At 36.5% G+C, this 13,081-nt stretch overlaps 1 protein-coding gene across 3 annotated transcripts in view; it reads right to left on the reverse strand.

The window, feature by feature from the left end:
* dipk2ab (divergent protein kinase domain 2Ab) overlaps positions 1-10,950 on the reverse strand; it is a 49,303-nt gene extending 38,353 nt beyond the window's left edge. The window contains exons 1-3 of one of the 3 annotated variants that reach the window (XM_077244161.1): positions 9,770-10,037; positions 9,595-9,620; positions 1,542-2,425 (exon numbers count right to left, since the gene is read on the reverse strand). In XM_077244161.1, coding sequence (XP_077100276.1) covers positions 1,542-2,195 — 654 coding nt within the window. In that variant the 5' untranslated portion in view covers positions 2,196-2,425; positions 9,595-9,620; positions 9,770-10,037. Of the gene's footprint in view, positions 1-1,541; positions 2,426-9,594 lie in introns of all 3 variants that reach the window. The other 2 variants (XM_077244159.1, XM_077244160.1) reach the window with 2 other exon arrangements.
* Between the last annotated feature and the right edge of the window lie 2,131 nt (positions 10,951-13,081).

The following is a 13,081-nucleotide window of genomic DNA, read 5'->3' on the forward strand; positions in this document are numbered from 1 at the left end:
TGATATACAGGATAACAAAAGTAGATATCCATAAATCCCTCTGTAATTTTTTTCCCATCTAATATGTGAACACAATGAAAAAAGAATTTTGAACCTGGCTTTATTCAATACTCAGATTTAGTTTTTTTAAATATATGCAAATTAGCACATATTTAATTAGTTAATGCCTAATTTGCATATCTAAACATTACATTTACACTACATTTTTTCTCATCTTAATGTAGGTAATCAGCTGGCAAAGTTTCATGGTGATATCTGCTAGCTAAAAAAATTATCCTATTCACCTGTAGTGTCTCACCTTAAATTAAGATGTTACATTGTAGCCTCTGTACTTTCTACAGCTGCCATCAGTCCCAGTAACTTCTGATGTTTGTCCTGCACAAATGTGGTCAGAACATTTACAATATGTTCTGAGCCCGCTCAATCGACAATCGTGCGATATCGATCGCAAAGGATATATGCAGAGTTGGCCAAAACTTTGCCGGTGCTGAACACGGTGAGCCGACGCAGGACTAATATATCACAGGGAGTGATAATAATGAAGCAACAAGGGTATATTGGTGCATACAACATAATGAAGCAAGAAGTGCTGGTGCATACAATATCAGACCAGATGTTACAAGCGGGTTATACATACAATCACTTTCACAGTGTCCGGAATAAATCCGCGGGATGAACGAAGTGCACAAGCACAATAATAGGGCAGATAGCTGAAAACACCGCATGCTGAAAAGACACAGAACACAGAAGGTTGAGCAATAAATGCATTAATCGTATAGGTAGTCCAGAACGCGCTCCCCACTGAGTTTTAAAGGGGGAAAGCACTGCGTTCGTACTTCGTACTTTTCATGAACATACGAGGAGCGTGACACCATTGAACACGAATATACTATATTCCTGTCCCCGGGTCGAATGTGAGCGAGGATCTGTTTTATTGTGATCATTTTGAACGCGCGTTTAGCAAGTCTTATGCCTCGGTACCAATTGAAGATACTCTTTACCGCTATGGAGGTATTTTGTCATGTCTAATGTAATGCCATCAGAATGCAACCAAAGCATAGGATAGCAATAAGTAGATGTCTATAATTAATTGTAATCACTAGATTGTATACAGGTGTTACTATAATGATTTTGTTAATGGTGATCAACAACCAAATATTAATAATGTGGAAGTTACTGCCTTTTGCCTTGGCATGACTTCTCACTTTTTGCTGAAAATACAAAGGCAGAGTACAGTAACTTTAAAATAGTCAAGTTTGAGCTCAATAATTTTTTTTATGGAGATCATTTGCATTACTAAAACAACTAATTGGCAGATTTCCAGTGTCCTACCTATAATTAATTTGGCGGGACAACTAAAAATCTTTAAAGTCATTTTTCTCAGTTCCACACTCTAGCGAGTTAAGGTCTTTTGCCTTTGTAGGGCAGAATTCAAGAGCATATGTTATGATCTGGCTTTTATAACACAGATGATATATTACAGTCCCAGGGAGTCTGTCAGAGAGAGATGGGTTAGTAGAAAACATAAAAAAAAAACCTACCTGAAGAACTAGGGGCTCTGGATTGAAAGCCAAGGTCATCAACAGCTGCATCCGTTCTGTGTCTTTAAGGTTCTTAAGAAGGAAGCTTCCAGAGTCCTTTGTTTCAGCGTACCTCCTGACTATTCTGTCCAGAAGTCTTTGGGACGGACAATGAACAAGGTCTGACCATCCTTCCACAACGTCTGGAGTTAGGAGTCTGACGTCTCCATTAAGTCGGGCAAACTCAGTCTTGTACATGGCCTGGATGAGATCGCAACGAGGCCGTCCTGTTGCCCGCTTGCAAATCTTCTGGTCAATATCGGTAAGTTCTTGGTTGGAACCTAACCGCTTGAGTACAATCCTCCGCGTACCCTCGCGAGGCTCCCCGTACTGGGCGAAGAAAACGTTTTTCACATTGAAGACATCCAGGAAGCGAAGGCGACCCCAAGTCTCAAAAGATATTTGTCCATTCATGAACTTGCGACACCAACTGGTGCCAAAGCAGGCTGGGCACTTGTTGAGGTTGATGAACCTTCGGTCAGTGAGTTCGTTCTTTTGGAATGAGGCGAAGAGGTTGTGTGTGTTCATCAGCAAGATGACAAACAGCCCCACGACAAAGAGAAGCTTCAGACACCGGTACAGACGACCAAGCTTGAGAGGGAGGAAGCGCAGCATGTTCGTGCACTAGCCAGGCAGGGCAGGGGTAAAGGGTATAGGGGGAAAGGGCAATGAATAGTGTCAGGGACAGGACTCAATGGATCCCCATCACTGGTGCTGACTCATCACCTGGAGTTGCCATAGGGGGAGGAACAAGCAGAGTCCCCCCTTGCAAGTGCTCACTGGGCTAAGACATTCTCATAGCCATTGCTCTGGAGCACACTGTGTCAATGCACATAAAAGCTTGCCTGCAAAAAAGCACACAGAAAGATCAAACATATTAAATTAAGTTACAGGCCAATAGTCTATAAAGAACAACTACTATCCATTTTTCCAAACCTGAAATTTCTCCTTTTCAAGGGTATAAACCTCTAAGCAAAACCAAGATTGTGTGTTGTTTTAAAATGTTTAACAAATTGGAAATGTTCAAGTCATTTGAGCGAATACATTGCTTTCCGAACTGTAACGAGATGGATTTCTGCCAGACCAATAAACGGCGAGACACTCTGTACCAGACTGTGCAGGCTCATATTTCCCTCAGAATAACTCCTAACTACTACGGATAAAAATAACGCTAAAAAAAAAAGAAACAGAGGAGAAAATCAGTGTTTTAAAAAGTGAGCAAACATTACAAAAAAGATATGGCCTCTTAGAAACAAAGTATGTTAAAGAAACAGTTTATAATACTGCTCGTCAACAACAAAAGACAATGCTATGTGATTGATTTGCAGGTGATGAAAAACAAGTGAGACAGACTTTCTACTTCCAAAAAGATGCGCTCCTCTGTGTATCAGCAGAATAGTCATGCTGAGCATAGTTTAACCTTTGATCAGAGTTGCCCTGGTAAGTTTTAATCTCTCTTTGAAGATTTTTCTTTGAAAAAGCCTTGTGTCACCAAGGTAATGTGGGGATGTGAAACAGTGCTGTATAGAGCACCACGGGAATGTGTCTGACGCAGGGGTGCCACTGATACTGATGAAGCAGATCAACAGACATGCAAATCAGACAAATGAGGCGGACACCTGCAAGTAGTGCTATGCTAATACTCAAGTCACTTTTATACTATGTTAAAACAGGCTATTACATTACCACCCAAGTGTAGTTTCCATGCTGGAAATCAGACCCTTAGCACCAAATTCTTTATATAGCCGCTTACCATGCAAATGGACAATTTTCAATTAAAGCTCATTACACCATGCCTATTAAAAGCAATGGCTTTCGAGAGCTCTGCTCATTAGTAGACGAGTCATTGTGATTAGCGAGCATGTTGACGAATTGCTGGGGGGGGTCTGGGGTTATGTGGTTTGAGAGAATCTACACCAGAAATTAGAACTCATATCAGTCCTGAAACAGCCTTATCAGACAGTAGTGTTTAAGGGCAAATCTCACTAAACCATGTCCTGATCATATTTCAACTCAAAATCAAAGACACAAATTATAATTTGCATTGTTTTGTACCATTAGTATTGTCATTTTGACATCTGACAATTAATAACATTTTCTCAGCAAATTTTCACTAATTTATTTGTAAATCTCATTAGAAAAGTTGAAGTAATGCAATGTAAAACATGTACTGCCAATGTGAAACATTTTAATGGTCCTAAAAATAGGCTTAATTTTTAATTGAACAAAATGAGTGTTTTTCTTCTTTTTGTTTTTTTTTTATTCACCATTACAATTCCCATGAAGATCCCATGAAATTATTTGAAAAGCACAGTTTTCTTTCCTGTGCTGAGAGGGACATTGACATTGAAGCCAATAGGCTTTACTGCATCACAGCCATGCTGCAAATGCTCTTGTGTTTTGGACATGTAACATGGTATATTTTAATGATCCATGGGCATGAACATTGGATGGATATAACTGCAGACTATGAGGACAAAACATAAAATATTTATTTAGACTGGTTGTGTAAATAGTAGCAATTAAGGGGTGGACACCTGGGAATTAAGTCATTTGGAATGCAGTGAAAGGAAGAGGCTAACACAGATCTTGATAAGAAGAACGTGCATACTGCCTATTACAGAGGACTAGATTTACTGAATGTTCATAAAACAACTGAACATGATATGATCTCTTCGTGCCATTTAACAGAATGACATCCCCGGTTTTTCACTCACTGAGCAGAGACAAAGATAAACTGTGTGCATTTCTCTTCGGGAAAAATGAGGCAGTCAAGGAAAGCCATGCTCTATGTGATGCACTGCCATTGGTTTGAGTAGAGATTGGCAGAGCGAAAGCAAACAAGCTTCACTGCACGGGCTGCCTGCCTCACACCACACCAGATTAAGGAGTTCTCGCTCCAGCAGTCAGGTTCATGTCCACCCAGTGTCATGGAAACTCAATCATAATATTTCAAGAAGCAGGGGCCTCTTTTAAATGAATGACATGTTGAAAGGTTTGGTGGGGAAAGCAAACGCATTTTGCAAAGGTTCCTACTGATTCTTTCACTTTGACATTTATAGTGCTCATTTCAGACTTCAGTAGGATAAGCCTGTGGGGGTATGATTCAGATCAAGACTCACACAAACCGAAAAAGACAGCAGAATTAGATTTTAGTTCTCAAACAGTCTTACAAACCTTCCAAGTGGGTTGTGTCACTCAGGTAAATTATTAACTTATCATATTTCAAACTGAAGGCCACTAAAAGCCTTTAACACACTAACACATAAGAATAATCCCAATCCGTGGGTACGTGTTCCCCAGGGGGTTCTTCTAGTTCCAAGGGGAGATTTACCTTGCTTTGTTAAACCCATAAAAGAGAAAAAAAATCTAATTTAAAATAAATTAAATCACAATTATCACATAAAGGCATAAAGTATGTCCTTTCTTAATCGCTGCATAATATTATTCCACATGTATATAAAATTCCAAATTCCATTTCTCACAATCCAATCAATTCTCGGTGGATAAAATTATGTCCTACAGCTAAACCCTATTTTTCCCCCTCATGGATTAGCCTGTTTTTCACTGAAATGAAAAATGAGTTACAAATGTCAATTCACATTGGCAACACGACAAAAATGACATAACTTTGTGTGAATATCATATTTAAAGACACTGACCAGAGGTAAATGTATGTAACTCGCTGTTCAATTAATGCCAATGCTAAATTATTTTCTCGTTGCTGGTTTGGTGTTAATTAAGGTGTATTTGAGCCATACTAATGGGGCTTTGGTAGGGTGACCACCTGTCCCGCTTTGGGTTGTACCGCACAGCATTTTCACCCCTTGTCCCGCACGTCGCATATTGAGAAAATGTCCCGCATTTTTATCAGTCTGTTGGTTTTTAATTATCATATTAAGAAAACGCGCATGCGTTCTTTTTCCTTTTTAAGAAAGCATTTTATTTATTATTTTTACGCCGTAGTTTTTCACCTATATTTAACAGCACTTCCTCAGAAGTACAAATATAACAGCCGTTTTTAAAATCCTATCGTATGGTTGAAAGGAAAGGAGTAAACACGGTCACTAGTAGGTTGTGACGCTGTCAATCAAATTGTGGAGCGGTGATTCGTTCCATGTGTTCCCTGTCAGAAAACAAATGGATAATTCTGTAAATCAAATTTTAAATTTAACAGAATTTATCAACTTGTTGCCTGCTGTGGTTGTTTTAATTCACATCCTTTCTAAAAAAAAATATGAACGTTTTTGGTTTAAAATATTCTTTTCAATGATCTAAATTCATGTTGGTTTATATTTTATTTGTTCATTATTTATTTTGTTGGATTTTAGTTGGACTTGGTCAGAACTAAAGAACAAAGAGTTTTTATCAGCTGAAAGGCAGAATACAAATGTTTTTATTAAGGTATATTTCAGGTTATGTTTTAGTGTTGGTAAGGAACATGTCCCACACAAACTTTTAATCGTATCACATTTGGTTTGTTTGATGGTGGTCACCCTAGGCTTTGGAGGTATACAAGACAACAAGGGTTTAAGAAACAACAGTCAGCCCATTCACAAACAGACACATTCACTCTAACTTCACTGATGAAATGTGTGTTTCCAACAAACCTCATCCTGCCCACAGGCCTCTGTTTTGAATTACCACTCCATTACCCATAAAGTATCTGCTCCCTCTCATCCACCGCTCAGGCTGAGAAGGAAAGTATAAGAAGCCCAGGCCTGAGGGCCACTGAACACCGCTTTACACCAAAAAGCTGCTCAAGAGTGTGCCAAAACAAAGGGCTGAACAGTACCTTAGAACAGTCAGCGCAAATAAACAAGCTTGAAGAGTGTGAAGAACAGATAATAAGCCAGCACTGGATTTTGCTCCCAATATATGCTACATTGTGAATCTAGTGATGAATGTATTTATTGTCCCCTTGAAGTCAGTGTAAAATCAAAATTGACTCTACTTATTCAAATCACATTCCTGGTTATATTGTGAATGATGCATCAGTGCATATTATTCCAAATATAATGCTTCCCTTTAGAATCGTAATGAGGCTCCACCCTAAAAAGCTTTTTTGGCTGACATCGCTAAAGCCTCTTACTTTTCAAACCCCTATTCTCCAATCACCTTGATCCCATTCTGGTACAGAACGCCCTCTTTTTCACATTCCAATCAAATCCAAGTGGATAAAATCAAGTCATGTCATACTTGTTATCAAGTTAATATTGAGTTTCATTCTCAGAAAAATATAAGATTTTGCAAAACTGATAGCAAATGCCATTTCATGTTGACCAAGTTTCATAAAGACAAGCGTCACAATATTTCCTTATTTTTCTGGTCGAGGCAAGCCATAAGTTGGTGTTAAAACATATGTTTTAAGATGGGTAAAACCGGTTTAAAATGTCACTGATTTAAATTTCAAAAGCAAAAATGCTAGATTTGGTGAGTTCATTAACCAGTCCATTTCAGTGAATCATTCAAAGTTCAATGATTCACAAAACTCAATGTTGACTAAAGTCACTTTGCAGAGTTTTTCACATTTAAATGTTTTAGTAAGAAGATATGTAGGTAATTATTGCGGTTTATTGTGAAGTTAGTATATATATATTACATTAGTCGCAAATGGTCTGGAATGATTGGAAAAGTATGGCACACATCACCAGAAAGAAATATGTTGTTTCACCAAAAGATCAAGATAATAAATTATCATTATTATTAATATTATTATTGTATAGGTTGGATGAATTGTTATAGTAAGATCAATAACATGCATTTAGAAAATTCTCATTACATGCCAACTGTATGAATGGCAACAATGGCTGTTTAACTGAAATTATAGTTCCTCTTACTGAATGGGAAACAAATATGAACTTTTTTTTTTTAAATAATTCAGATAAATGGAGATATACGTTTAATATTGCTAAAATGCTGAACTGCTATTTTTTTTAGCCAGGCCCTAATCCATAATACTTTGAGTCCACGTTTGAGACTCTACTGAATGCATTTTGTTAACTTACTTTATTCACGTTACATTAAGCATTTCACAATGGCCTTGTCATTAACTTTGCACATGCTGAGCTGCAGGCGTCCGGGTGAAGAACTGCAGTTGCCAAGGTTATCGACTGCAGGAGTCAATAAAGTTTGATCACAAAAACAGTCATCCACAACTGGGCCGCCTCAATCCAGCAATCCACACAGACAATGATGAATGGAAACAAATTTTCTTTCACACACTTACAAATAAAAACCACTCTAAATTAATGATTAACCACATTCTCATTCAAAATTGACATATGAATCTTAAACTCAATAATGTGGTTACACCTCAAGTTTCTCTAAAGGCTTTCGTTCAAGATATTCTGTAGCAACTGCAAGGGAAATAACACTAATCCCAAAGTAAGCAAGTTCTTTAGGACAATTAGTGTGTTGTATAGAGAAAATGTGTACCTTGTTGTTTGTTTCTTTTTGATTCTATTTCTCTTCTCTTGTCTTGTATTGTATTAATCAATTCCAGTGAAAAAGTGATGCTCATTTTATTGATAAATATGTATAAAGGGTAGGCTTAATAAGCGAAGGCTTCAGCCTACACCTTTTTCAGTTATTATGTATAACTTTATTTATGAAAAATTGTCTGTGAGGACCGCAATAAAAATATTATCTACCTATCTAGGAATCGAACAAATGCTAAAGTTTAATCGGACACTATGATCGCCTTATGTTCAGAATTACTACGCGACCAGATCTTTTTTTCTGTCAGCCACCAACTTGATGTCTTCATTAAGAGGGAGCAAACTCCCATTTATAAAGTCTTGTTTCTCATACTATTGGGGATTACGCCAGATGATTGTCGTTAAAAATAAGGCTTAATAAAATGTCTCTGGTGAGTTTGATGTTGTGAACTGTGGTTTATCATATACAGGTGTGGCTTGCTCACACTGTGTCTCAGACAGATGCTTGTTTAATAATATTATTTCCAAGACTACTGTTAATTTGTCTGACTGCAGGATCATTTAAAACTAACTAATTAGACAATTAAAAACAGTGTTAAAACCTTAAAGAAATTAAGACCTGATACAGCACCTAAGACACCTTCATACATTTAACTTAAAAGCGTTATATGCCCGTTTAATAACACAACATGTACCCATACATTTGAAAAGTCTTGGCTTAATCGATAAGTTTATGGGTGTTAATGCTTAGTAAATTACATTATAATCCAGTGATCTTTCAGACTGAGGTCAGCAGCTGAATCATATCATGTTATTTCAAGTATCAGATCAGTGCCAAGAAATCTGAAACCTACTTCATGATCTCCTGAGCTGAGCTGTTTCAGAATACAAGATGAGAGTAAGACATGATACATCAGTTTGTCTGCGTTATAACTTGTCTTTTTAATTAGATTTGACTAAGTCTTACATAAACCTCTCACACATTTATCATTTTTATGAAACGTATTTTCATTCTGTGTAACAAGGAAAAACAACACAGAGAAATTTTATTTTGCTATTTGGGCTCCCAAATCTTTTAACTAATGTATTTCTATGACTTTTCAGGAGTTCCAGATGAATGCACTGTAAAAAATTACTTTCGTGATTTATCACAACTTTTTTTCTTTTGTCAAATCAACTTAGATAATTAGTGTGGTTCAGATAACATAATATTTTTAGCTTCTGTTGTTTAAACAAATATCCTTTATATTAACTCATTTTTTTTACTCAAATTGTAAGTCAACCAGGTTACTTTAAGTTGAACCGACATTTATACAGTGTGAATAAAACGATTATTGGCACTATAATGTTTTTATTTAGATGACACTCTTCTAGTCGACAAGTATTCACTATAGAAATACTAACTCAAAAATTAAGAAATTCCAGTGGTTTTCCATAACTTGAAGACAGAAAATGAAGATTGTGTCCAGAAACAAGAGTTTTTAAATTAAATTCACTACAACTAAGAAACGACCAAGCTGACAGGACGATAGACGTTTTCAACAGGACAGTGAAGAAAAAAGCATGAAACAAACCTGAGAGAGAGTTTCTTCAGTCAGTCCTGCAGGAGTGAATCTCTGGCTCGGTTACTCTGAATCATTGTTCAGGATGGAGCGCTCGCGCTGCTATTACTCTGCAGCGCGTGAAACGCTCCGATAAAAGACACACGAAAAACATTGTATCCAGACGCTCAGCGGCTCACATACTCACATCAGACAAACTCAGATGTTTTTTTCCAATAGGGGATCAGACAGTTAGCAACCTAGCGAGTGACATAAACAGTGGTCAAGCCTCTAATTCTCAATCTCTTATATGCATCACTCGACTTCACAAGACTTCTTGGAGCAGGACTCTTTTTTTTCCCGGTCTTCTGAGAGCTAGAGTTTGATCGAGCGCGGTCTCCACACACACTGCTGCTGATCTCCAGCACTAACAACGATCCACAGCGACCGACTCTTTCCAACATCGAACCGTCAGTATTTACGACGTCCTTCATCGCTTTACGTTATTGGTTTGAGGGCGTTGTCATGGCGCCCGCTCCCGCCTTCCCTTACTGTCCTCGTTTTCCATGATAGGTGAATATTGCATTGCTCTAGTCTACATGCTCTACATGAATTATGAAAATACATTAATATTATACATATTTAATTAAGGAGAAGATTAAATACGGGTCAAATTAATTTAGAAAGAAAGAAAGAAAGAAAGAAAGAAAGAAAGAAAGAAAGAAAGAAAGAAAGCATCTTATGGATGCTTTTGATGGATATGGATGACATTAAAGTCACCATGGAATCATTTTTTATTTTTTATGGACATTGCAGTATTTATTATAATTGATGTATCCGTGCACATCATTAGCCTATGTAGGCCTATTTAGTTAATTCACGTTCCCTCGTATTCTTTAATCAAAATAACTTCCTTTTCCTCCTGCAGGGACATCTCTTCTCTAATGACGTGATTACTGTAGTGAGGGCGCGACAACCTGTCACTCACACATTGTCACTCAAACAATCACCATCCAATCAATTCCCAGTGGACACAATCAAGTCCCACTCTACATTTTCTAATTGTTCGAGAAGCCGTTTCACTCAGATAGGCTAATAGAGAAGAAAAGACGACCGCAACTTCCGTTATATGCTTTAATGAAATAAAAGAAGCTGCATGTCATTGGAGTGATCTCTGGCTTCCATGTGTTGGGGATTGTGAAGAAACGAGAGCTTCTTTTGGCAAATCGCCCAACCGAGTGTCACTTTTGAGCTGTGCCTGAAATCCATTTTCTCGCAAATGATGTCTGTAGAAGCATGTGGCCATATTCCTTAAGGACGACTGTGGGCCAGAGCCTGGATATCCCAGTGGCTGATCTGGACTCATTCCCAAAAACACACAATCATCTGCTGAAACAGAGGAAAAGGAGAATAACCGGCACTGAATTATTAATGATTTTACAAGCAACAAGCATAGTTTGTCCCTGTATAACGCCTTTAAACCCACTTAATCTTAAAAGCATATTTAGACAAATAACATGGCTTGAAATTACACACTAGAATAACAGGAACATCTAACGTTAATACTCCAGAATAAATGTTCCTTATATATATATATATATATATATATATATATATATATATATATATATATATATATATAGGTATGTGTGTGTGTGTGTGTGTGTGTGTGTGTGTGTGTGTGTGTGTGTGTGTGTGTGTGTGTGTGTGTGTAGCCTACCTTTGGAAAGGAAGTAGTGAGAATATGCTTGTATGCAGATGGTTCCACTGTGATGAAAGTTCATGATCGACAGGGACATAATTAAAGCAACAAGGTTTTAAAATGCCAAACAAAAGAAATCCTTCTACAGTACCGATTAGGGAAAATGTTTGCATGTGCTTCCACCTAGTGGCACATGAATAAAAATGATTTTTCCCTGACATTTTTTTCTGGGGTAACATATATATTGTATTAAAAATGTGCATACGAAATATTTGATATATATATATATATATATATATATATATATCAAATATATATTATATATATATATATATATCATGATGATATAGATCAATATTCAGCAGATTGTGGACACATTATATCGATGGAACCAATGATTCAGGTGTTACCCTTTTAAACTGCACATTTTTTTATGGAAAAGGTCTGTACGGATATGCATTTTTTGACTTGCTGGCATTTTTCCTGTGCCGTTTATTAACTTTTACTCTTTCATATCTCTCTTACCTTTGGTAATCATAATTCGGAGAGGTGTGTTAGTGTCAAGACCCTGTTAATATCAAATATTAAATGCAAAAAAAATTTCAAAAACATATTTGATTGCATATTAATTGCAATGAAATTAAACATTTTCATAGTATAAATTTATATTAAAAGAACTTAGCTGAACTTTAGAGTGTTTTTTATATCAGCTACTTGCTGAACACAAAAATATATTTTAAAGAATGCCGGTAACCAAAACAGTAACCTAACATTTGATGGGCCCCATGATTTCCATTGTATTTGTACTATTTGTCAACCTTTTGGTTGCCCATATTCTTCAAAATGTCATATTTTGTGTTCAGCAGAAGAAAGCAATTCATACAGGTTTGGAAAAACATGAGGGTGAGTAAAACTTTTAATTTGATATTATTACAAAGTCCATTGTACTTAAGTGTGTTAAAAACTGTTTAAAAATGTTCTCTCTATAAGTAAACTTAAGTGGTCTTTTATTTTAATTAAAATGATATACTTTAAAAATTTAAAGAACACTACAACTGAACATTCAAAACAATGAAGTGCACTTATTTTTTACAAGGGCTGACACTGTTGTCCGCTTGGTAACCAAGTACACTAACTTCTAAAAAATATAGGGCAAAATTGTTGGTTGTGTTGAAAATGACACCAATCCAGAACTTATCTATGAATCAAAATAATATGTTTATGTTTATGCTCATGTCTTTCACGGATTGTGTTGCTAGAACACACACGAACACGAAGATGAAGATAAGGCAGATCAAAATAATCCACAGGCAAATCCACATCAAAATAGCTTATCACACATCCAAACATTGACGAGACCCGACAGTGATGTACAGAAAGAAGGGAACTTAAATACACAGGCAAACAAGGATTATTAGACACACACACCTGAACTGAGTGACGAATGACAACAAACACGGCAGGGGAAACAGTGAGAGAACCAAAACAAACACTCTGTTCACAATATTATAGTATTATGAATATAACTATTTATTATTTATGATGTTTTTCATCATTTAAGATGAAAAGTCTTTCTCTAGAACAAGGGTTATACAATAAAATACAAGGCATTTGAAATGAAAATGTAAAAAAAAAAGAATAATGAAAGGATGGTGAAAACCTTCCTAATCTGTATTTGAACTTCATATAACCAAAAGAAAAAAGTTGAAACCTGTTAGTTTTAATCAAATCAACAACTGGGGCATAAAAGTCATACAAGTTTATAATGCAAATGTTCTTCTTTTCTATCATCCAGTACACGAATCGACGAAATTCCAC

Source organism: Siphateles boraxobius, unplaced genomic scaffold (genome assembly GCF_051911475.1).
Source record: "Siphateles boraxobius isolate OS27281-9 unplaced genomic scaffold, OSU_SipBor_1 26, whole genome shotgun sequence".
In the NCBI taxonomy this organism is placed as follows: domain Eukaryota; kingdom Metazoa; phylum Chordata; class Actinopteri; order Cypriniformes; family Leuciscidae; genus Siphateles; species Siphateles boraxobius.